This window comes from Carcharodon carcharias, chromosome 8 (assembly GCF_017639515.1).
Source record: "Carcharodon carcharias isolate sCarCar2 chromosome 8, sCarCar2.pri, whole genome shotgun sequence".
NCBI classification, from domain to species: Eukaryota; Metazoa; Chordata; class Chondrichthyes; order Lamniformes; family Lamnidae; genus Carcharodon; species Carcharodon carcharias.
In genome coordinates, this window is record NC_054474.1 from 143,727,092 (window position 1) to 143,754,298 (window position 27,207).

General features: G+C 45.0%; 1 protein-coding gene across 1 annotated transcript in view; it reads right to left on the reverse strand.

Annotated features, from left to right (window-relative positions):
- vav2 (vav 2 guanine nucleotide exchange factor) overlaps positions 1-27,207 on the reverse strand; it is a 204,361-nt gene that overhangs the window by 58,360 nt on the left and 118,794 nt on the right. The window contains exons 3-8 of the mRNA XM_041194013.1: positions 20,154-20,212; positions 11,566-11,631; positions 9,065-9,167; positions 7,738-7,836; positions 7,078-7,146; positions 5,229-5,329 (exon numbers count right to left, since the gene is read on the reverse strand). Coding sequence (XP_041049947.1) covers positions 5,229-5,329; positions 7,078-7,146; positions 7,738-7,836; positions 9,065-9,167; positions 11,566-11,631; positions 20,154-20,212 — 497 coding nt within the window. The remainder of the gene's footprint in view (positions 1-5,228; positions 5,330-7,077; positions 7,147-7,737; positions 7,837-9,064; positions 9,168-11,565; positions 11,632-20,153; positions 20,213-27,207) is intronic.

Consider the following 27,207-nt stretch of genomic DNA (forward strand, 5'->3'; position numbering starts at 1 on the left):
GATCTTTGAGGAAGTGACATGTGCTGTGGATAAAGGGAAACCAGTGAATTGACAAATTAGATTAAGGGATGGGTCAATAGAGATGAAGCAGCTAATATTAATGGGACGTTTCAGAATGTACAGAATAGGTACATTCCAATGAGTAAGAAAAAGCCCAAGGGACGGACGCACCATCCGTGGTTAACTAGAAAGGTTAAAGATAGTATCAAACTTAAAAGAAAAAGCATATAAATGTGCAAAGACAGGTGGAAGGCCAGAAGATTGGACAGAATATAAGGAACAGCAAAGGATGACTAAAAAATTAATGAGGAGGGAAAAATTCAAGTATGAGAGAAAGCTAGCCAGAAATATAAATATAGATAGTAAGCGTTTCTATAAATATTATAAAAAGAAATGAGTTAACAAAGTGAGCGTTGGTCCTATGGAAAGTTAATCTGGAGAATTGATCATTGAAAACAAGGAGATGGCAGATGAATTGAACAGGTATTTTGCATCAGTCTTCACTATAGAGGATACAAGCAACATCCTAGAAGCAGCTATAAATCAGGAAATGGAAGAGAGGGAGGAACTCAGGAAAATTACAATCACCAGGGAAGTGGTACCGAGTAAATTGTTGGAGCTGCGGGTTGACAAGTGCCCGGGTCTTAAAAGAAGTGTCTAGTATGATAGTTGATTCATTGGTTTTAATTTTCCAAAACTCCCTAGATTTGGGGAAGGTCCCAATAGATTGGAAGATAGCAAATGTAACTCCATTATTCAAAAAGGGAGATAGAAAGCAGGGCATTACAGGCCAGTTAGCTTAACATCTGTCATAGGGAAAATGTTGGAAGCTATTATTAGAGAAGCTATAGCAGGGCACTTAGATAAGTTCAAGGTAAGCAGGCAGAATCAAAATGGTTTTGTGAAAGGGAAATCACGTTTAACCAACTTACTGGAGTTCTTTGAGGGAGTAACATGTGCTGTGGATTAAGGGGAGCCAGTGGATGTACTGTACTTAGATTTCCAGAAGACATTTGATAAAGTGCCACATTAAATGTTATTGTGTAAAATGAAAGCTCATGGTGTAGGGGGTAACATATTGGCATGGATAGAAGATTGACTAGCTAACAGGAAGCAGAGAGTAGGTAGAAATGGGTCTTTTCAGGTTGGCAAGATGTAATGAGTAGCATGCCACAGGGGTCAGTGCTGGGGCCTCAGCTGTTTACAATTTATATAAATGATTTGGATGAAAGGATGGATGGGATGGTTGCCAAATTTGCTGATGACCCAAAGATAGGTAGGAAAGTAAGTTGTAAAGAGGACATAAGGAGGCTACAAAAAGATATAGATAAGTTAGGTGAGTAGGCAAAGATCTGGCAAATGGAGTATAATTTGGGAAAATGTGAAATTGTCCATTTTGGCAAGAAGAATAAAAGAGAAGCTTATTATCTAAATGGTGAGATATTGCAGAGCTCTGAGATACAGAGGGATCTGGGTGTCCTAGTGCATGAATCTCAAAAGGCTAGTATGCAGGTACAGCAAGTAATTAGGAAAGCTAATAGAATGTTATCCTTTATTGCATGTGGAATTGAATACAAAAGTAGGGAGGTTATGCTTCAGTTGTACAGGGCACTAATGAAATCACATTTGGAATACTGTGTACACTACTGGTCTCCTTATTTGAGGAAGGATGTAAATGCATTGGAAGCAGTTCAGGCAGGGTTTACCAGACTAATACCAGGAATGGGCAGGTTGTCTTATGAGGAAAGGCTGGACAGATTAGGCTTGTATCCACTGGAATTTAGAAGAGCAAGAGGTGACTTGATTGAAACATATAAGATCCTGAGGGGTCTTGACAGGGTGGATGTGGAGAGGATGTTACCTCTTGTGGGAGAATCTGGAGATAGCGGTCATTGTTTAAAAACAAAGGGTCGCTCATTTAAGACAAGAGCTGAAGAGAAATTTTTTCTCAGACACAATGAGTCTTTGGAACTCTCTTCCTCAAAAGGCAGTGAAAGCAGAGTCTTTGGATATTTTTAAGGCAGAGCTAGGTAGATTCTTGGTAAGCAAGGGAGTGAAAGGCTCTCAGGGGTACGCGGGATGCAGATTTGAGGTTACTATCAGACCAAGTGGAGCGGGCTCATAGGGCCTACTCCTGCTCCTTGTTCGTATGTTCATAACCTCCAGGGCCCCAGAGCACAGCAGCCTTCCAAAGGGAGGTACAGTAAATGATCCCCTTCTTTACTTATTGGATAAGTGATCTGATGGTACTCAAGGGGTTAGTGACTAGATTAAGACCATTGAGTGAGCATTCAGCCACTTTGATTTTGGTTTCAAATTCAGGAAAAATACTTTGATAATCGCATTCCACACAACACTCTGCTAACATATGACTATCAAACATGTCCGATGCTCCACTACCCAAAGTTTAACCCTTTCCTATCTCAGATGCTTTCTGTTATTATTTCAGATTTCCAGCATTGAGATTATTCTTACTACACCCTGAACTGTACATTGACATACACAGCATGGCTCCAGCTACACACAGTAGAGCATTGATTGGGAGGACTTATCAGTTCCTGTAGCCCCTCCACTGTGAGATTGAACTACATCTGGATCCTTCCTGAACTATTTGCTTAAATCGAGTACGGACCATATTTTAGAATTAGGCTAAGAGAGATGAGAGGCTTTAGTAGGGCACATGTCAGAATTGACCATGAACTCAATCATTTGCTCAAACTTTCTAAACACTGAAGGCATGAACATTCATTCTAAAGAATAGATTTCCGAAAACAAAATTTGGTTTCTGAAACAAGGCTGTTTGTGAAAGAGTGTAAATTTGGACAAGATTGGGCTTTATTTTTAAATTCATTCATGGGATGTGGGCGTCCCTGGCTAGACCAGCATTTATTGCCGATCCTTAATTGCCCTTGTTCAGAGGGCATTTAAGAGTCAACCACATTGCTGTGGGTCTGAAGTCACATGTAGGCCAGGCCAGGTAAGGACGGCAGATTTCCTTCCCTAAAGGACATTAGTGAACCAGATGGGTTTTTACAACAATCGGCAATGGTTTCATAGTCATCATTAGACTGTTAATTCCAGATTTTTATTGAATTCAAAACCCACCATCTGCCGTGGCAGGATTCGAGCCCAGGTCCCCAGAGCATTACACTGGAATAGTAGTCCAGTGACATTACCACTATGCCACCATCTCACAATCACACTGTTCCCCACCATCCCATACCCGACCCCCCATACCAAGATATGCAGAAGTAGACAAGCGTTACATTTAAGAGCAGTGAGTGGGTGCCTGAGGGCACCTATTCCACCAGGAAATACCATCTTCATGACTGCAGTAGTCACTGGAAATTAACAAACATAAACCCACTCAACAATGGTCAATAATTAACAGTGATCCAGTGGAAAATGGTCAATAATTAATGCTGACCCACTGGGCAATGGTCAATAATTACCACTGACCCCCTGGACAACGGTCAGTGATTAACACTAACTCACTGGACAATGGTCAGTAATTAATACTGGCCCACTGGACAATGGTCAGTAATTAACACTGGCCCACTGGACAATGGTCAGTAATTAACACTGGCCCACTGGACAATGGTCAGTGATTACCACTGACACACTGGACACTTGCTGCTGGGCTTTGGGGGGGATTGGGCTTGGATTCATGGGCAAATTCACTCTCACTGCGGAAGTGGGGCCGATTCTTATCGGGAAATTATGGGTTTTGTTCTGTGAAGTAACTTGAAATACCGGGAAACTACTGTGATCAGATCCCTCTCAATGTGAAAGCTGAGGAAAACCCAGATTGTATCCACGCTAGGAAATCAATGAATCCAGCTAGACTCATAAGCAAGGAAAGCAGAATTTCTTAATTAGTCTGTTGAATCTCTGCTGAGCTGCTGTTGAGAGGCTGCTACACTGGCAGGTGATAAATATTTCAGAATTGGCAGTTATTATTCAGAACTTTTCTGCTCACATCCGGAACGATATCTTTATTATTTGGGAATTAGAGTAAACATGAGATTGCACAGAAATAATTAGAAGTGAGAATCTCACAGCAACAAACACAGGTCCATTAAATATGACTGACTGAACAGTTACTGCCTCAATTCATGAACAGCTCGCTATAAATATCACACCAGGGTCAACCAGTGAGAGACCCAACACATCAAACGTTACTGCACAGCTGTAGTTTTATCTCACAAACTTTCCGCAAATCTCGACCTTCAGAACGCTGAGAAAATATCATCATACAGTGCAAATCGACCCACACAGTGACAGAGAAGGATACACATACTGAGAGTGACAGATACAACCAGGGACTGACAGAGAGAGAGAGATACACATACTGACAGTGTCAGACACAGACAGGGACTGAGAGAGAGAGACACACACATACTGACAGTGACAGACACAGACAGGAACTGAGAGAGAGAGAGTGATACACATACTGACAGTGACAGACAGGGAGTGAGAGAGAGAGAGAGAGAGAGGGAGAGAGATACACATACTGACAATGATAGACACAGACAGGGACTGAGAGAGAGAGAAAGATATAAACACATACTGACAGTGTCAGACACAGACAGGGACTGAGAGAGAGAGACACACACACACTGACAGTGACAGACACAGACAGGGACTGAGAGAGAAAGAGAGATACACATACTGACAGTGACTGACAGGGAGTGAGAGAGAGAGAGAGGGAGAGAGATACACATACTGACAATGATAGACACAGACAGGGACTGAGAGAAAGAGAGAGAGAGAGATACACATACTGACAGTGTCAGACACAGACAGGGACTGAGAGAGAGAGAGGGATACACACACATACTGACAGTGACAGACAGGGACTGAGAGAGAGATACACATACTGACAGTGACAGACAGGGAGCGAGAGAGAGAGAGAGAGGGAGAGAGATACACATACTGACAGTGACAGACACAGCCAGGCAGATAGACCGAGAGATAGAGAGAGAGGGATGGAGGGAGAGATACACATGCTGACAGTGACACACACAGCCAGGGACTGAGAGAGATACACATACCGACAGTGACACAGACAGCCACACCGAGACAGCAATGCAGAGACAACAACAGGTACACAATAACACACAGCAAGACTGAAACACAGAGACGGAGACACAAGAGATGGAGGCACAAGAGACGGAGGCACAGAGAGAGGTAGAAATGATCCCTGACCCTGGATTTCCAATTCTTACCGCTCTTTGAAATCCAGGAAGACTTTGTAGAGCGTGTTGCCTCCTGAGATTGCTGCCAGGTCAATGGCTCTCAGTAAATTGTAATGCACTCGGATTAATTCCTGAAACAGAGAGAGGGAATGGTTGGTGCTCAGACGGCTACTCCCCATAGACACCGATTGTTCAGTGCAGGCTCCCAGCACTCGGGAGAGAGGCTGAACACACACACCAAAAACATCAAAAGTAAAATATTTCTTTTTATTTAATCACAGGACATGGGTGCCGCTGGGTAGGCCAGTGTTTATTGCCTACCCTGAATTGCCCTTTGGAAGATGCTGGTGAGCTGCCTTCATGAATACAACCAGATGTCTTGCTGGGCCCATTTCTGAGGACAGTTAAGAGTGAATCAGATTTTTGTGTGTCTGGAGTCACATGTAGGCCAGACATTTTTACAACAACCTGGTTGTTTCATGCTCACAATTACTGATATTAGTGAGCTTTTTATTTCAGGTTTATTTAATTGGTAATTTAGACATGGTCTATGAAGGGCCATAGGTAGATTTCCCCCTTAGAGAGAGACAATTAGTTATATGTAGCTCGAGGAGCATCACTCTGCAAGCATGGCACAAGGTGAAGAGGCAGGTCTTGATAAACCACCACAGGTGGTTCAGGCATCGAATCCAGGCTTTTGGCATCATTCGGCATCACAGTCGAGCCATCGAGCCGACTCAGCAAACTGACCCCCACTAATGACTGAATTAACTGAATTTCAATTTCCCCAGCTGCCATGGTAGGTTTGAAGTCATGCCTCTGGATAATTAATCTAGCTCTCTGGATTACTAGCCCAGTAACATTAGCATAACTGCTCTGCTACTGTATCCATTGCACCACTGTATTTACACAATATCAAATGGATCAGAAGTCAGATTTTTAAAATTAAACTCCTTTTTCTGTACATTTTCTGTTTCAAAGTATCATGATGAGCAAAGTCACTATGTGTTACTCTGTAAATCAGTGTTTCATAATGTCAGGAGTACGGGAATACTGAGGGAACAGATGTCCTACTACAGCGTGGGTCCATGCTCATAGTGTTTGCCTTTTAAAATAACAAGTCTAACACCTGTGAATAAACAGTCAGAGGTCAGGTCCACCAAACAAACTGTGCAATATGAAACAGAACAGTTCAATTGTCATTTGTCAAGGAATGCTGTCATTATTGCAGAATATTTACAGCACAGAATTCAGCCATGTGGCTCAGCTGCTCATCATGCTGATTAGGTTGCTGTATTTTCTCTCCCCTATCAGAATATCTTTCTATTCCTTTCTCCCTCATGTGTTTATCCAGCTTCCTCTTTAATTTCATGATAATTAAGGGCAGAGAATTTCAAGCTGCAGCACAGAACCACTCGGCATTTTAAGATTTGCATCTATGACAAAGAATGATGTCTTTTGTGTTATGAGTGAAAATCCTGTAGCTTGTGAGGACTCATTGTTGGTCTACAACAACTGGAGCATTAGGCAGTGCAAGACAACATATGATTCTTCTGCAGCAGTCTGAATGTGTCACTTTCAAAAAGTGTCACTGATGTTAAGTAAACAACTGTGGAGTAAAGATACCTATATACTCCCCTCCCTCACCAGAGACACCTTTATACCACCGTCTCTCAAAAGGACCCCCAGATATATGTATATACCCTCCCCCTCCCTCACCAGAGACACCCAGAACCATCTATATACCCCCTCCCTCACCAGGGACCACCAGAGCTGCCTACCCCCACCCTGGTCACCTGGTAGGAGATGAGGTGGTGCTCCATAGGGAGGGATTGTTTCGATTCATTTCCTGACCCAACAGGAGTTGGAAAACACATACCTCCAAGTTGATGAACACGGTCTCCATTTCCTGGGCACTGAGTACAGACTTTAATGGGATCATGTAATTCTGTAACAGGCACATAGAGAAAGCCATGAACACAGCACAAAGCAAATAAAGAGAATCCCAGCAAAAAACATCTCCCAGATGCAGATGGTCACCTCCTGGTCAGATCCTGAGTGCACTCAGCTACTGCCACAAACCCAACTAAACAGCTTTACGGTCTAGTCTCCCAGTGTCTGCATTTAAATCAGTGTCTGCTGTGGGTATCAGCCGTGGTAGTGGGAAGCACTCTTGCAAACCAGGTCATGGGCTCAAGTCCTTCTCCAGAAACATATTCATAACGCAAGCCAGCTAGACTGGTGCACTACTGAGAAAATGCTGCACTGTCAGAGGGTCAGGACTGAGGGAGTGCTGCACTGTCTGAGGGTCAGCACTGAGGGAGTGCTGCACTGTCAGAGGGTCAGCACTGAGGGAGTGCTGCACTTTCGGAGGGTCAGTACTGAGGGAGTACTGCACTGTCGGAAGGTCAATACTAAGGGAATGCCCTACTGTCTGAGAGTCAGCACTGAGAGAATGTCCCACTGTCGGAGGGTCAGCACTGAGGGGGTGCTGCACTGTCGGAGGGTCAGTACTAAGTGGACTAGCAGTGACACTTGCCTTCTCAATGTCCTCGAGTGTTTTATAATACTTGGCTTCTGTTTCTTGGATCTCGAGCAAGCAGCAGTTCCTCTTATCATCCTCTGTCATACCCAACTTCTGTTAAAGACACAAAACACCAAATTCATGACTTCATCGCAGCATCGATGAGGAGCGAGTGATGAGGTGAGGGGGAGGTGCGAAGTGGAGTGAGGTGATGTAGAAAGGGGTTGGTCCCCAGGAGATGGAATGGGAGGAGGATGGGGATTGGGGTATTGTCCATAACCGTGGACATTGGCCAGGGGCTGCCGGGCACCCAGGACAGTGGCCAGGGGCTGTCGGGCACCCAGGACAGTGGCCAGGGGCTGTCGGGCACCCAGCACAGGGCCCAGAGACTGCTCTGAATTGCATGCAATATTTCTGAGATACTGAACACATCAAATTTAAAATGAATTGTTTAAGAACATCAAGTATTGTGTGTGCAACAGGGTTATGAAATGAGCAAGGGGTTGGACGGGTCTGGAGAGTAATTGCTGTGTCTTACCTGCATGTACCTAATCTGCAGCATCAGAAACATAAAGAGCTCCAGTAAAATAACAGCAGCAACATAATTTATCCCAGAGTCTCACAACCTCACCCAAAAGAATATCAACCTGTACATTTAAACACAAGGCACCTTATGCCCTTGTTATGGAATACACACTTTAATCACGATTAAGAGATTCTTCTCAATGCTGAATTAAGGGAACAAACAAACCAAAACTTTTTTCAATTTATTCCTTCATGGGATGTGGGCTTCGCTGGCTGGGCCAACATTTATTGCCCATGCCTAGCTGCCCCTGAGAAGGTGGGGGTGAGCTGCCTCCTTGAACTGCTGCAGTCCATATAGTGTAGGTACACCCACAGTGCTGCTAGGGAGGGAGTTCCAGGATTTCACTTCATAGAGGGCGAAGGGAGGGATGGCAAAGGACAGTAGGCAGGGAGGAGATTGGAGAGAGTGGAGGGGAGAGAGAGAGAGTGGAGGGGAGAGAGAGAGAGTGGAGGGGAGAGAGAGAATGTGGAGTGGAGAGAGAGAGAGGGTGGAGTGGAGAGAGAGAGAGTGGAGGGGAGAGAGAGGGTGGAAGGGAGAGAGAGTGGAGTGGAGAAAGAGAGTGGAGGGAAGAGACAGGGGAGAGAGGGGAGGGTCAGATATTCCAGTAGAGTAAAAGGCTGCAGATGAATGTCCCCCTCCCCTCCTCTCACAGCAAATCCCTGTGTGACCCCTGATGAACACTCAGAATCTTTACTCCAGAAATTGGCTGGTAAGCTCCAGCTCTCTCTGAGGCAGCACGAAAGTCTTAGCATTTACCATCGGTTGCCGAACTTCCACCTTGATGATGTCCTCGTAAATATCATCACCGTCATCTTCACATGGGACACAGTCGTAGATTTCCTCTCCCAGATCATGCTCACTAGAAAAATAAAATACGTCAAAAAAATGGTGGCTGGAGAAAGGTTGGAGATTGGGAGAGGGGTCTGGGTTCGAAGGAGAGGGTCTGGATTCTGTGGAAGAGGTTCCAGGATCAGTAGAGGAGGATCTGGGATTGCGGGACAGGGGTCCAGGTGACAAAGGCCCAGTTTGGGATAGCAGGAATTGGTGGGGATTTCACAGAGGGACCCGCTTGCTGTATATTAAATACACTCCAAGATCAGCACTGGACACTGGTACCTGTTAAGTGCCAGCTGTGGCTTACTGGGTAGCACACTCATCTCAGAGTCACATGATTCCAGGTTCAAGTCTCACTCCAGGGATATACATTGATAGTCCAGTGCAGTACTGAGGGAGTGCTGCACTGTCAGAAGCATCCTTTCCTGATGAGTCAGTAACCGAGGCCCTACCTGACTGTCAGCTGGATGTAAAGGATCCCATGTACTCTTTCAAAGGAGAGTAGAAGGAGTTCTTTCCGGTGTCCTGGGGCAAATATTTATCCCTCAATCAACATCACATATAAACAAATTATCTGGTCATCATCATGTTTCTCTCTGTGGGAGCTTGCTGTGCGTATCCTACATTACAACAGTGGCTACACTGCCACAGTACTTAACTGTCTGTTCATCATGTTGGGAGGTCAGGTGATTGTGGGAAGTGCTATATAAATTCAAGTCTTTCTTTCTTCTTTACCCGAAAGTGAGGAATCCCAGGGACCATTCACATGGAGAGGCTTGACAGAGACCATGAGAATGAGGGAATCCTGCTCCCTTCTCACCTTCTGATCCAGTCAGGGATCAACCTGGCTTAAACTACTATTTCCCGACATCTGTCCCAGGCTTCATGCCTGGACATTCATCCTTCCTGCCCTGAAATTTGAGAGTATTGTTCCAGGTTTATAGATTCTTCCTCATTAAGGATTTCATACCCTCTATCAAAGCCCCTCCGTGACAGTGAGATTGTTTCCTCTGGCTGGGGAATTGAGCGCACAAGGGCACAGTCTCAGGGTAAGGGATTGATCATGTTTTTTACGCTTTCATGGAATGTGGCTTCGCTGGCTGGGCCAGTATTTATTGTCAATACCTAACTGCCCTTGAGAAGGTGGTGGTGAGCTGCCTTTTTGAACCGCTGGCAGTCCAAGTGGTGTATGTACACCCACAGTGCTGATAGGAAGGGAGTTCCAGGATTTTAACTGAGCGACTGTGAAGGAACGGTGATATATTTCCAAGTTAGGATGGTGTGTGACTTGGAGGGGAACTTCCAGGTAGTAGTGTTCCCATCTATCTGCTGCCCTTGTCCTTCTAGATGGTAGTGGTTGTAAATTTGGAAGGTGCTGTCTAAGGAGCCTTGGTGAATTCCCGCAGTGCATCTTGTAGATGGTACACACTGCTGCCACTGCTTTGGTGGTGGAGGAAGTGAATGTTTGTGGATGGGGTACCAATCAAGCGGGGCTGCTTTGTCCTGGATGGTGTCAAGTTTCTTCAGTGTTGTGGGAGCTGCACTCCTCCAGGCAAGTGAGGAGTATTCCATCACACCCCTGGCTTGTAAATGGTGGTCAGGCTTTGGGGAGCCGGGTTACACATTTCACACACGCTGACTCTCACTGGGGTACAGGCCCCACACATATAGATTCTCACTGGGGTATGGGTCCCACACACACTGACTCACACTGGGGTACAGGTCCCACACATACTGACTCTCACTGGTAAGTGTCCCACACACACTGACTCTCACTGGGGTATGGGTCCCATACACACACTGACTCTCACTAGGGTACAGGTCCCATACACACTGACTCTCACTGGGGTATGGGTCCCACACACACTGACTCTCACTGGGGTAGGGGTCCCACACACATTGACTCTTACTGGGGTATGGGTCCCATACACACACTGACTCTCACTAGGGTACAGATCCCATACACACTGACTCTCACTGGGGTAGGGGTCCCACACACATTGACTCTTACTGGGGTATGGGTTTCATACATACACTGACTCTCACTGGGGAATGGGTCCCACACACACTGACTCTCACTGTGGTACGGGACCCACACACACCAACTCTCACTGGAGTACGGGTTGAATGGACGCTGACTCTCAGTAACGTGCCCGAACCCTAACCCCAGCTCCCATCTCATTCCCTGAGGCAAACCCAGGAACTGTGTGCCCCCAATGTACTGATAGGGATATTTTTTGCGTGTTGCAGTATTTCATTAGGTCGGATCCTTCACACTATCCCACCCAGTCTTATCCCACTCAGTCCCCAAAACCTGTAACGTCTTGTGGCATTCCTGCTTCACACTGATAGGAACATGAGGGGAAATGGGAGAAAAGGACAGCCCGGGTAATGATGTAAATAATATCAATGCTGAGACTCACTCTGCCAGCTCCTCCAGGCTGCGATAAACATCATCATCCACTGCAGTCTCCTCTGAAGGAAAGGGCCTGGGAAAGACAGAAAGAACAACATGATTAAAAACCAAACAAGAAGTCCCACACCTCCACCATAATCTGCAGCTGTAAACCGCAATGTCCTGCAGAGGTGAAGACTTCCCAGATTAAGATTCCCTCCTCTCTGTTCTGTTATTGGGTCCTTCTGTCCTGGACTCTAAGTATAGGATTGTACAACAGCAGATTCTCGTCCATTCCAACTCCCACTCTTCCCCTCCCCAAGTCACAGTCCTGGGAGATTCAGTCTCCCTCAGTATTCTCAGACCCTAGGGAAGACGCCTTGGAGACATGAAGACTTTCGTCTACATCTGGTAGGAGATCATCATCTGCAGAATAGGACAGCACTTTAGCTTCGTTGCTGGGAAGCAGAGCGTAGGTTGCAGGATGACTGAACTGCACAGACAACAAATACTGTTCAATGTAAGACTGATCCAAGAAACAAGACTGAAGAGAATCAATCTTTGGACCCTCTGGGGCTAGAAGAGAAGAACTCAGGACACTCTGAGGAACTTGTTGCTCCTCAAAGGATTCTGGGAAGAAGATTCAGAAGAGGAATGATCTTCAGTTCATGAGAAGATTATCACAGCTGTTTCATCGGCTGTTGCATCAAAGACTGAAAAGGCATTGAAAATCTGAGATCTCAATGAACTTCGACAATGAAGAAGAAAGGATCAACTTCCTATAAGACCATCAGGAAAAGAAGAAGGGATGATTTCCCAATGATTTTCCGGGAGGACCACCTACTTTCTGTCGGCAGTGGCAAGAGATCCACACTTCTCTCTGTACGAGGTTGCTCCACTCTGGGCAATGGGAGGAATTGCTGAGGATATGGAGGTAAGTCAGCCTCATCTTTTGTAATGAGACAAATTCCCTATCACCAGTCAGTTTGGGACAAAATTGCTGTCCAGGAATCTGCAGCTTCAAAAGTGTGAAAGATTCTGCCGCAGCTTCTGCATTGACCCCCAGCTCTGAAGAGAAGACGACTTCCAGCTGGGATTAAAGTATGGGTGCCAATCGACATTCATCCTGGGAAGGTACCAGCTCTCTAACTGTGTGATCCTCTATGGACTCTAACCTGGACTCAAGCAAAGCATCCTCTGTAGAAGAATCTTCATGAACAACAGGAGGTCAAGTAGGCAATACATTGGTAGATTCAGTGGAACTAAGATCTGAACGCTGCTCAGCCACCAAAAACACAGCTGACTCCTCTAAAGAGACAACAGAGACTTCATGAGATGCATCCAAGAACAGGAAAGGTGATTCATCCTCCAGGACCTCAATCTCTAAGGGATCACTCAATACTGCAAGGGATTCTTCCTCCTCACTCTCTAGGGAGAGCCAGTTCAGATCCAGCAGATCTTCATGGGGATGGTCACCATCTGCTGCAATGCCTTCTGTATCCACTACTTCTGGCCTGACTTCATGAGCAACTGAGAGGTTCAGAATTTCCATGTCTGCCCTGGGTCTAGTAGATGGTGTCTGAAAGGAATTTGCTGCTGAGTGTATAAATTTCCCCAGCACCTGAAGGCCAAATTTCCATTGCTTCTAAATTAAAGGTTGAAGACTGTTTCATGAAGGATAGTGAGTCATTCAAATGATGAGCATCATCTGGTTTTTCTAGGATTCCTTGAAGTACACCAACATCACCACTCATAGAAACATAGAAAATAGGAGTAGGTCATTCAGCCCTTCGAGCCTGCTCCACCATTCAATATGATCAAGGCTGATCCTCTATCTCAACACCATACCCTCACGCTCACTCCATACCCCTTGACGCCGTTAGAGTCTAGAAACCTATTTCCTTCTTAATTATGTTCAGTGACTTGGCCTCCACAGCCTTCTGTGGTAGAAAATTCCACAGGTTCACCACCCTCTGAGTGAAGAAGTTTCTCCTCATCTCAGCCCTAAATGGCCTACCCCATATCCTGAGACTGTAACCCCTTGTTCTAGGCTCCCCCAGCCAGAGAGAATATCATCCCTGCATCCTGTCTGTTGATCCCAGTCAGAATTTTATATGTTTCAATGAGATCCCCTCTCATTCTTCTAAACTCTAGTGAATACAGGCCTAGTCGACCCAGTCTCTCCTCATATGACAATCCTGCCATCCCAGGAATCAGTCTGGTGAACCTTCGCTGTGCTCCCTCTACGGCAAGTATATCCTTTCTTAGGTAAGACCGAAACTGCACACAATACTCCAGGTGTGGTCTCACCAAGCCTCGAACAGCTGCAGTGAGCCATCCTTGCTCCTGTACTCAAGTCCTCTCGCAATGAAGACCAACATACCATTTGCCTTCTTAACTGCTTACAGCACCTGCATGCTTGCTTTCTGCCCTTAGTGTCACCATTAGCACATCCTTTGGCTAATATCATCACCGTCAACACCCCTTTGACCTTTTGTTTATGACATCTTTGGCAATCTCTCCTTTGCCTCCATCTACCACTAGCCCTCTATCCAGCTCCACCTGTCCCACACCCCCTTAAACAGCTTATATTTCACCATATTCTATTTCCCTTTAGCTCTGATGTAGAGTCATACGGACTTGAAATGTTAACCCTGTCTTCCTCTCCACAGATGCTGTCAGACCTGCTGAGTATTTCCAGCAATTTTTGTTTTTGTTTCAGATTTCCAGCATCCGCAGTATTTTGCTTTTATCTTTGTGCTTGCTTTCAGTGATTGGTGTGCAAGGACACCCAGGTCCCTTTATACATCAACATTTCCAAATCTATCCCCATTTAAATAATACTATGCCATTCTGTTTTTCCTACCAAATTGGATAGCTTCACACTTACCCACGTTATACTGCATCTGCCATGTATTGACTCACTCACTCAACCTGTCTAAATCGCCTTGAAGCCTCTTAACACCCTCCTCATCACACATATTCCCAACTAGTTTTGTGTCATCAGCAAACTTAGAAATTTTACATTTGGTTCCTTCATCCAAATCATTGATATATATTGTGAATAGCTGGGCCCAAGCACTGATCCCTGCGGTACCTCACTAGTCACCGTCTGCCCCCGAAAAAGACCCATTTATTCCTACTCTCTCACTCCCACTCAATAGGGATGTATCTTGATTGTGAAGAGCATAGCGAGAATCAACGATCTGCCGCTCCCTGTAGCTAAGAGGAGCAATAATCCTGCCTTTGATTGGAAGGTCTCTGCTGCCTGGATCTTGTAACTTCATACCTGATGTTATCTGCTGAAAGCAGTTGAGGTCATCTGCTAATATGTAAACAGCAGCTCCAATTTTAAAAGTAGTATCAAAGCCTTGAACTTGGACTGTAACTGCCCAATAGTCTGGGTGAAGACTACCTACTTCCCCTCAGGTCGTTGTTTTCTGGACATTCCATTTATTGGAAGGAATGTGTTTTGTAAATATTCACTGGTCTGAGACTTGGAGTAAAATTGCTGGATTTGCAGAAATGCTGGAAATGTCTAGCTTTGCCGCACTGGAAGCATTCTGCACCCCCTGCTAGACAGTCCTGGCATCAATGCTGGGTTTTCGTGCCACAACGTAAGCATCTCAAAATGGCTGTCAGCGTGGCGTTTCCCGCCCTTTCAGTTGGTTTGGCGGGCTTTTGTATGGGAGGGGCCACTGCCTGTGGGCCTACCCAATCGATGGAGTCATGCGAATCCTCAGAGTTACCCTGAAGTACAGTCCAATGAAATTCTCTAAGCTCGGCCTGCCTCACTTACTGGACCGCTTGATCCGATGTGATATCATCTTTGGTCTACAGAAAGTCGGAGAATTTTTCATCCCTGACACCCACAACTACATGATCATGGATTAGCTCGTCCTTCAGCACCCTGTATACTCAAGAGTTAGCCAGGCAATATCACACCGTTAGGAACAATTGACTTTCCAGGTTGTTGTGAGCACTGGTTAAAACGTGCTCGTTCAATGACTAAATTTTGCTTTGAGCTAAAATGGATGTCAAAAGCATTAAAAATGGAGTCAAAGCCCATGATGGGCTCCTGCACACCCTGCCTTAGGAGAATATCATCTGCTACTGGACCTACTGCATAGAGAAAGGAACTAACTTGGAGCTTTGGCTCTGCTCATGGAGACCTGGCGCTGCTCGGTACCAGAGGAAATGCCATTTCCTTAACTCGTGCTGCCGGCCTCTCTGTGGGCCCTCAAGGCAGTAAACGGGCGGGGCAAGGGGCTCACCGGATACAGTCATCATTACCTCTCTCCAGTGTGCTTCCTTCAGCCATCGAAATTTCTCAAGCTGTTTTAAAAGTCTTCTTCATTCTGTGGTTCATTTAATAACACTGATCTCTTTTACATCGATGTCTCCACAGCTGCCACCATATTCTGAGATTAGTTCCTTCTAACTTGGGCTCTAGGCATGTGATTTGGTTTTTAGACAGATTGCAGGCATGCTCTCGTATCTGCATAACATTTGTTTATTAATGCTACATCTAAACGGATTACAGAGTAATCCTCCACCTCTCTCTCTCTCTATCTCTCCGCCCCCCACACACACACCTTAGACCAGCTTATATTTCAACTCTTTCTTGGACTCGAACTCAAGTCCTGTCGAAGGGTCATGAGGACTCGAAACATCAACTCTTTTCTTCTCCGCCGATGCTGCCAGACCTGCTGAGTTTTTCCAGGTAATTCTGTTTTTGTTACAGAGTAGGCATGTAGCTGAGCCATGATTCCAACCTCTCAAGAAAGGGTCCAACACATGATGGACTGATATCAGTAATACATAATCAGCTACATCATACATTAGCATATACCATCTGTTAACCCTTTATACTACAGTCGCAACACCCACAGGCAGAAAACACAGGAGCACTGCACGTGAGTCTCGCACACATCAGCCAGCCACAATCTGCATGCAGTGTAATATCCCTACACACACATGTCGGCAATATAATCTCCATGTGCAGTGCAAAATCCCTGTATGTACACCCTGTACCAAGTGTAATATCCCTGTACACACACCCTTTAGACAGTGTGATCTCCCTGTACAAACACCCTGTATGCAGCACGATAACCACGTACACAGTGTGATATCCCTGAGCTCACAGGGCAATTGGCCAGGAGAGCCTTGAAATCATCAGGTCTGGAGGTACCAAAACCATGGTGAGAGTTAGAGCAGCAGCAGGTGAGCTAAGAAAGTCCCAGTCAAGCAATATCACAGAGGTGGAAGTAAACAGTCATGGAGATATAGACATTCTGACAAAGTAGCATTCCCTCAGTACTGACCCTCTGCCAGTGCCATGTTCCCTCAGTGCTGACCCTCCAACAGTGTAGCACTCCCTCAGTACTCTCTGACAGTGCAGTGCTCCCTCAGTACTGGCCCTCTGACAGTGCAGGGCTCCCTTAGTACTGACCTTCCGGCAGTGCAGGGCTCCATCAGTACTGACCCTCTGACAGTGCAGGGCTCCCTCAGTACTGACCCACCGACAGTATCATGAAAATATAATAATTTTCATAATATTATTGTGATTTATTGTAAAGGTAGGTTAATAATGTGGTTTGGATTAGTTTCTCTGTGTAACTCTTTCGAGTACAAACCCGTTTCCATCTGTTTCAGATGAAGTTACATTGTTTCATAGTTTGCCATTGTGAGATTTGAACTCTTGATTAGACACATTTGTAACTCTTTTAAGATACAAACACATTTCCATCTGTTTCAGATGAAGTTACATTGTTTCATAGTTTGCCATTGTGAGATTTGAACTCTTGATACTCTTTCGAGTACAAACCTGTTTCCATCTGTTTCAGATGAAGTCACATTGTTCCATAGTTTGCCATTGTGAGATTTGAACTCTTGATCTTGGGATTACAAACCCAGTACCATAACCACTTGGCTATTTAGGCCAAGCCATTTGTACTCGAAAGAGTTACAAACCCGTTTCCATCTGTTTCAGATGAAGTTACATTGTTTCGTAGTTGGCCATTGTGAGATTTGAACTCTTGATACTCTTTTGAGTAAACCTGTTTCCATCTGTTTCAGATGAAGTTACATTGTTTCATAGTTTACCATTGTGAGATTTGAACTCTTGATCTTGGGGTTACAAACCCAGTACCATAACCACTTGGCTATTTAGGCCAAGCAGTTTCTCTGTGTAGATGTGTGTGTGGGGGATTTAATTGGATTGGAGGCAGCTGGTCTGAGCTTTTGAGTGATCAAAAGGGAAGCTAGGTTTGAAATGCTAAATACGTAAACATGGCTGAAGTTTTAGAATGTGAGGTGTGAGGAACATTTGCATTTTTAGATAAATTAGGTTAGTTTGAATTTCAAAGAGATGGTAAGATGTTACACCTAGCCAGGAGAAACCTAACCAAGCAGTGTGTTTATTTTTTCCCAAAGGTTACTGATAATATGAGTGCTATGAAAGATTTATATTATGAGAAAAGTAAAGTTGCAAAGACATATTGGAACAATGGAATTTACATTAAAAGGAGAGAAACATGTAGAAAGGAGATGAGGTTATGTGTAAGGAAAGAAGGCATTCTATGATCTAACACTAGTGTGAAAAACCTCTAGCCCCGATGAATCAAATTGCTGTCTACAGGAACAGAAGCTAAGAAAACTCACTGTAGTATTGTGTTGCTTTGCCTGGGTCTGTTGAAATTTATTTGTTTTTACTGTTGCCTTAACGGAGGTGTAACTGAGAGTCAGATTAATTAGGGGATTTAGGAATTATAGTAGTAATTTGTAGACCTATGTATGTGCTTAAAATCTTTTCTTTTATTAATAAATGTTCAATTTAGTTTTGTAAGAAACCTACAAGACTTGGTGGATTTATTAATACTGAATTCGAGGTATGCATCTCGAAATAAAATACAAATTGCAAAACAGTTGTGGCAGCTGTTTCAAATTTCCCTCTGGGATTTGAGCAGCCCAGCATTTACCATCCGCTATGCCATAACAGATAGTGTGGCGTTCACTCAGTACTGATCCTCCAGTGCTGCATTGCACTCATTGCCATAGTTGAGGTAGTATACCCTTTCCTCTTACTTGCCATTTTTAGTGGATCAGCAGAGCACGTTGCTGCTTCACACCTTACCCCTAACAGTTTCCTGACCTGTGAAACCTGCTTTATTTCACCATTTCGCAAATCGTGTTGGGACTGTCAGTATAGGCATGTTACAAGCAAGTTTACTCAGTGCAATACACATTGGCTGATCTTTCCTGGCAAGTGGAAATCAGTGCTGAAGGAGTCAGGCACTCACATTTGGCATTTTGTTGAAATAGGGCCAGACTGCTGAAGATACCGTCGTGTGTGAAGTGAGTCTCTCCCCTACTGTCTTACTTCCTAGTATCTGTCACTCAGTGTTGAGCTGGTTGTGCACTCTGTAACCTATCACACTCTATCCTTGAACAAACATGAGCTGATTACCAGAGACAACCTGGATTTGTTAAAGATGTGTCATGTCTTACTGATCTAGTTGCATATTTTGAGGAGGTCACTAATAAGATAAATAAAGAGTCTGTGGCTGGGTTCTATATGGAGGCATTCAATACAGTCCCACATAAGAGAATGTTGGTAAAACTGAGGATGCGGGGAGTTGGAAGTTGGGTTGGTAACTGTCTGGTGATGGGAGACCAAGACTGGGGATAATGGGAATCTTTTCTGATTGGCAGATGTGACCAACTTGTCCCCGGAACGATATTTTCACAATATTTATCAGTGACTTGGCTGAAGGAATAGAAAGCACTATATCCAAGTTTGACAATGCGTGAGGGGGGACAGGAAAGCTACAGACTGAAGCAGAATGTTGCAAAGGGACACTGATAGATTTAGTGAGTGGGGGAAACTGTGATTGGAGTTCGACACAGGGAAGTGGGAGATCATCCACTTCAGACCGAGGAGTGATCAGAATATTTTCCAAATGGGATAAATGGAGGAACTGGGGAGGAACAGAGATATAGGGATCAAAGTACAGAATAAACTGAAACTGGTAGATGGTTACAAAAAATAATTCACAGGGTAAATGGAATGTTGGCCTTTACCACAAGAGGTTTGGCACACATAGGGGTGGAAGTGAGGGTACAGGTGTACAGAGATCTGGTTAGACCCCAACTGGAGTTTCTACAAAAACAAGCTACTGCAGATGCTAGAAGTCTGAAATAAAAACAAAAAATGCTGGAAAATAAGCAGATCTGGCAGCATTTGTGGAAAGAGAAACGGATTAATGCCTGCATTCAATTTTGAGCACTGTACCTGAGGAAGGATATATTGGCCCTGGGGAGGGTAGAGTGCAGACATACAGACACACTTTATACACACAACACCAACCTGCATTTATTTCATGCCTTCAGAAAGATGTCCCAAGATGTTTACAGTCACAACCACTCACACTTGCAGATGTACACATGGACAGCCTAACACATAAAGGCTTCCTTTCAAACCCATCACCTCACACTCACAAGTAGTCAGACCCCCATAAACAGATATTTATCCCTTACACACACACAGGGCAGAAACAGCACTGTTAAGAACAGGTTGTTCTTACAGAAGGGAACTGAACGCATTGCCATGGTTACCTGATGCCTTTGCTCTGGACAACAGCATGATGGGAGATTCTGGAGATAGCGGAGATAACCTACAACAAAGAGACAGAGCAGTTAAAGTAACAGCCACAACCCATATCCAAAATCCCTCCCCTCACAGCTGGCAAGGCCCTCAGTGTAACACATGCCCTCAGTCAGACCCACAGCCTCAGCCGGACACCTGGCCTCCAGCTGCATGCTGCTGCGCTCTGTCCTTAAGGATTGTTCCCTGACAACGTACAGTGTGCCAGGTCTGGTCAGCAACATCACCCACGCAACACACTGAGTGCGGGGGCAATGAGGGTCTCACAGTCATACCAAGAACCAATCAATCTGGGGGCTTGCCAGCTCTGATTGGACGTAGCCTTGGAGGCTTCTTCACATGATCACTCACCTCCAACCACACCCCCTCCACACTCATCCACCATTGGTCGTCAGCCACATCCATCCTCACAAGCTGCTGTCTACTACACCAATCCGAAAGTGAGCAGGCTGCTTGTTAACTGTTTGGATGGTTTTAGACACTTTCCCATCTCTAATATTCACAACTGAAAGTGCTTAAGCACAAACACTTCCCAACAGCCTCTTTCTCAGTCCAGTTGTATCCACCCCTCTCTTTCTGGCTCTGTCTTTCCCACTGTATCTTTTTTTCTAATTATTCACTCTGGGGATGGCAGAGTCACTGGCTGGGCCAGCATTTATTGCCCATCCCCAGTTGCCCTTGAGAAGGTGGTGGTGAGCTGCCTTCTCGAACCACTACAGTCCATGTGGTGTATGTACACCCACAGTGCTGTTAGGGAGGGAGTTCCAGGATTTTGACCCAGCGACGGTGAAGGAACAGTGATATATTTCCAAGTCAGGATGGTGAGTGACTTGGAGGGGAGCTTCCAGGTGGTGGTGTTCCCATCTATCTGCTGCCCTTGTCCTTCTAGATGGTAGCGATTATGGGTTTGGGAGGTGCTGTCAAAGGAGCCTTGGTGAATTCCTGCAGTATATCTTGTAGATGGTACACACTGCTGCTACTGTACGTTGGTGGAGGAGGGAATGAGTGTTTGTGAATGGGGTACCAAACAAGTGGGTTGCTTAGTCCTGGGTGGTGTCAAGCTTCTTCATTGCACTCATCCTGGCAAGTGGAGAGCATTCCATTACACTCCTGACTTGTTCCTTGTAGATGGTGGACAGGCTTTGGGCAGTCAGGAGGTGAGTTATTCGTTGCACGATTCCTAGCCTCTGATCTGCTCTTATAGCCACAATATTTATATGGCTAGTCCAGTTCAGTTTCTGGTTAATGGTAACCCCCAGGATGTTGATGATGGGGGATTCAGTGATGATAATGCCATTGAACATGAAGGGGTGATGGTTAGATTCACTCGTTGGAGATGGTCATTGCCTGGCACTTGTTTGGCATGAATGTTACTTGCTCCTTGTCAGCCCATGCCTGGATATTGTCCAGGTCTTGCTGCATTTGAACACGGACTGCTTTCGTATCTGAGGAGTCACGAATGGTGCTGAACATTGTGCAATTATCAGCAAACAACCCCACTTCTGACCTTACGATGGAAGGAAGATTGTTGATGAAGCAGCTAAAGGCGGTTGGGCCAAGGACACTATCCTAAGGAACTGCTGCAGTGATGTCCTGGAGCTGAGATGACTGACCTCCAACAACCACAACCATCTTTCTGTACACTAGGTATGACTCCAAACAGTGGAGAGTTTTCCCCAATTCCTATTGATTCCAGTTTTGCTAGGGCTCACTTTCGGACTGGTGTAGTAGACGGCAGCTTGTGAGGATGGATGTGGCTGACGACCAATGGTGGATGAGTGCAGAGGGGGTGTGGTTGGAGGTGAGTGATCATGTGAAGAAGCCTCCAAGGCTACGTTCAATCAGAGCTGGCAAGCCCCTGGCAGTGATTGGTTCTTGGTACGACTGTGAGACCCTCATTGACCCGTGAAACCTGATTTATTTCACCATTTCGCAGAATGTGACTGTTAAGATGCCATGTGTTGAGACTGTCAGTATAGGCATATCACAAGCAAGTTCACTCAGTGCAATACACATGGGCTAATCTTTCCTGGAAAGTGGAAATCAGGCTGAAGGTGTCAGGTGCTCACATTTGGCATTTTGTTGAAATAGGCCACACTTGGTCAAATGCTGCCTTGATGTCAAGGGCAGTCATTCTCACCTCACGAGTTCAGCTCTTTTGTCCATGTTTGAACCAAGGCTGTAATGAGATCAGGAGCTGAGTGACCCTGGCAGAACTCAAACTGAGCGTCAGTGAACAGGTTGCAGGTAAGCAAGTGCCGCTTGATAGCACAGTTGATGACCCCTTCCATCACTTTACTGATGATCGCGAGTAGACTGATAGGGTGATAATTGGCTGGGTTGTATTTATTGTCCGTTGTGTGTACAGGGCATACCTGGGCAATTTTCCCACATTGCCAGGCAGATACCAGTGTTGTCCCCTCTCTCACCCTCTGTCTAACCCACTGTATCATCCCTCACTCTCTCTCTCTTTGTCACTCAGTCTGTCTCTGTTTCTCTCTCTGATGCATTACAAACCTGAGGGCTTCCACGCAGGCAATCCCATCTGTGAAAGTTCATATTCAATGAGGGTGTTTTCTTTTATTCATTCATGGGATGTAGGCATTCCTGGCTAGGCCAGTATTTATTGCCCATCCCTAATTGCCCTTGTTCAGAGGGCAGTTAAGAGTCAACCACATTGCTGTGGGTCTGGAGTCACATGTAGGCCAGACCGGGTATTTCCTTCCCTAAACCAGATTTTTATTTTCAACAATCGGCAACAGTTTAACGGTCATAAAACCATAAAAAAGTTACAGCACAGAAGGAGGCCATTTGGCCCATCTTGTCCATGCCAGCCCAAGGACACCCAGGTGCCCTTTCTAATCCCACCTTCCTGCACCCGGCCCATAGCCCTGCAGCTTACAGCACTTTAGGTGCAGATCCACGTACTTTTTAAAAGAGTTTAAAGTTTTGGCCTCTACCACCAACTTGGGCAGCGAATTCCAGACACCCACTACCCTCTGCATAAAAAAGATCTTCCTCATGTCCCCCCTACATCTTCTGCCACTTATCTTGAATCTATGTCCCCTGGTTCTAGAATCCTCTACCAAGGGAAACAATTTTATCCTGTCCACTCTATCTATTCCTCTCATAATTTTGTACAACTCAATCAAGTCATCTCTCAGCCTTCTTTGTTCTAAGGAAAATAACACCAAGCTATCCAATCTCTCCTCATAGCTACACTTTTCTAACCCTGGCAACATTCTTGTAAACCTCCTCTGCACTCTCTCCAGAGCTATTACGTCCTTCCTGTAATGTGGTGACCAAACTGCACACAATACTCCAGTTGTGGCCTCACCAGTGTTTTATACAATTCCAACACTATATCTTTACTTTTATATTCTATACCTCTGTCAATGAAGGAGAGCATTCCATGTGCCTTCTTTACAACCTTGTCTACTTGAACTGCTGCCTTCAGGGGCCTGTGTACTTGTACGCCAAGATCTCTCACTTCATCTACCCCTCTTAGTATATTCCCATTTATTGTGTAATCCCTGTAACTGTTTGACCTCCCTAAATGTATGACCTCACACTTCTCTATGTTAAAATCCTTCTGCCACTTTACCGCCCACTCCACCAACCCATCTATATCGTTTTGGAGATTATGGCTATCCTCTACACTATCCACTACTTGGCCAAGCTTTGTGTCATCTGCAAATTTCCCAATCGTGCCCCCCACGTTCACATCCAAATCATTAATATTATAACACAAACAGCAAGGGTCCCAACACCGAGCCCTGTGTAACACCACTTGAAACAACTTTCCATTCGCAAGGGCATCCATCAACCATTACCCTTTGTTTCCTGTTACAAAGCCAACCTTTTATCCAGTTTGCCACATTACTCTGAATCCTATGGGCTTTTACTTTCCTGACCAATCTGCCATGTGGGACCTTGTCAAATGCCTTGCTAAAATCCATGTACACAACATCCACTGCATTACCTTCATCAACCCTTTTCATCACTTCCTCAAAGAATTCAATCAAATCTGTGAGGTAAGACCTTCCTTTAACAAATCCATGCTGACCATCCCTGACTATCCCATGCCTTTCCACATGACAGTTAATCTTATCTCAGGATTGATTCTACTAATTTGCTCACCACCGATGTAAGACTAACTGGCCTATAATTGTTTGGCATTTCCTTTGATCCCTTTTTAAACAACGGAACTACGTTTCCATTTCTCCAGTCCTCCAGTACCTCCCCTGTATCTAGTGAAGATTGGAAAATCATTCTCAGGGCATCTGCCATCTCCTCCCTGACTTCCTTCAGCAGCCTCGGAAACAATCCATCTGGCCCTGGTGATTTATCAACTTTCAAGGATTTCAACCCTTTGAGTACTTCTTCTCTCTTTATGACTATCCCGTCCAATATCTCGCAGTGTTCGTCCTGGACTACTATATCTACATCCTCCCTTTCCTTTGTAAACATGGAGACAAAATATTCATTCCAAACCCTTCCCATAGCCTCTGCATCTACACACAAGTTTCCATCTTCATCTCTGATAGGTCCCACTTTTTCCTTACCTAACCTTTTAGCATTAACGTATTGGTAAAACATCTTTGGGTTATCTTTAACTTTACTTGCTCATCTTTTTTCATGCCCTCTCTTTGATTTCCTTATTTCCTTTTTTACTTCATCCCTGCACTTCCTATATTCGTCTAGGCTATCTGCAGTGCTTAGTTCTTTGTGCCTATTGTATGCTTTCTTTTTCTGTTTGATCTTCCCCTGTATTCCTTTGGACAACCAGGGAGGTCTAGATTTGGCAGTACCACTCTTATTTTTGATGGGGACATGTCTACATCGTACAATTAGGATCTCAATTTTTAGTGCTTCCCACTGGTTTTCCACTGTTTTATCCTCCAGCAGTGCTGTCCAGTCCACCTCAGCCAAGTCCCTTCTCATTTCTGCAAAATTTGCCTTCCCCCAGTTCAAGACTTTTACTCCTGCCTTATCTCTGTCCTTTTCCATGGTAATGCTAAATCTAACTGAATTGTGATCACTGTCCCCGATATGGTCGCCCACCGTCACTTCACCCACTTGCCCATCAATAGACTTTTAATTTCAGATTTTTTAACTGAATTTAAATTTCACCATCTGCTGTGGTGGCATTCGAACCCTGGGTCTCTGGATTATTAGTCCAGTAACAATATCACTACGCCATTGCCTCCCCTAATCTATGACATCTTTTGGCAACACCTCTTGCTTTGTCCTTTTGTCTGACATCTTTTGGCAATCTCCATCTATCACTGGCCCTCTATCCAGCTCTACCTGTCCCATCCACCCCCCTCAAACCAGCTTATATTTCCCCTCTTTTCTATTTTTCCTTAGTTCTGATGAAGAGTCATACAGACTCGAAATGTTAACTGTGCTCCTCTCCGCAGATGCTGTCAGACCTACTGAGTTTTTCCAGGTATTTTTGTTTTTGTTCTAGATTTCCAGCATCCACAGTATTTTGCTTTTATCTGATTAGGAATTGTGTGGAATTGCAATAAACTGAAGCAATTACACAATTGCATCACACTGCTACTCTGACCCTTCCCCTGCCCCTCACTCTCCTCTCTGTGTACACAATGTTCAATCTCGCTCTGTTCACAATGTTCAATCTCGCTCTGTCCTTGCAGGTCTGACCCACACTCTTGAACTTTCTCCATCTCTCTTAAACCCATCAGCCTGTTCAAGCCAACGGTCAACCATCTGACTTTCTCCTTTTTGACTGACCACTGATTTTCTCAAGGGTCTTGGATGATGTTAACTGCTTTGTAACTACAAATTCTTAGGAACATAGGACTTAGGAGGAGTAGGCCACTCGGCCCCTTGAGCCTGCTCCGCCATTCAATAAGATCATGGTTGATCTGATTGTGACCTCAATTCCACTTTCCTGTCTGTCCCCCATAATCCTTGACTTCCTAGTCTATCAAAAATCTATCTAACTCTGCCCTGAATAAATTTAATGACCCAGGTTTCACTGCTCTTCAGGGAAGAGAATTCCACAGACTAACGGACCTCTGAGAGAAAAGATTTCTCCTAATCTCCATGTTAAACTGTGTCCCCTGGTTCTAGTCTCTCCCACAACACAGAACAATATGTATTTATACAAGCAGTAACATCTTCAAACCCTGCACAAGAGCTTTCTAAAACAACATTTGACACCAAGCCATGAAAAGAGATATTAGACCAAGTGACCAAAATTTTGGTCAAACAGGGAGGTTTCAAGGAGCATCTTAGAGGAAGAGAGAGAGGCAGAGACGGTTAGGAGACATTCCAGAGCTTAAGGCTCAGACAGCTGAAGGCATGGCCGCCAATAGTGAAGCGATGGAAATTGGGGATGTGTAAGTGGCAAGAACTGGAGGAACACAGAGTTCTCGGAGGGTTGTGGAGCTGGAGGAGATTAGGGGGGTAGGAAAGGCCGAAGCCACCGGCGGGTATGACCACGTGGAAGAATTTTAAAATCGAGATGTTGCTGAATCCGGAGCTAGGATAGGTCAGTAAGCACAGGAGTGATGGGTGAATGGAACTTGTTGTGAATCAGGGTATAGGGCAGGTCTTGGATGGCTTCAAATTTATGCAGGGTATATTGTGGAAGACTAGCTAGGGGTGCATTTGAGGAGTCAAGTCTTGAGGTAACAAAGGCACGAATGAGGGTTTCAGCAGCAGATGAGCGGAGATGGGGTGGAGACGGGAGATGTTAATGGTGGTGGAAATAAATGGTCTTAGTGGAGGGGCAAATATGAAGTGAGAGGGCTCATCATGACTTCAAAAATAATAACGAGGTTATGAAGAGTGCAACCTCAGACAGTTGCCAGGGAGACAGATGGAATTGCTGACAAGGGAAAGGAGTTTATGGCAAGGACAGAGGGCAATGGCTCTAGTTTTCTCAATATTTTGGAGGAGGTCATTCAGCCCATTGTGCTTGCGCCAGCTCTTTGAAGGATCTATCCAACTAATCTCACTCCCCTTGCTCTT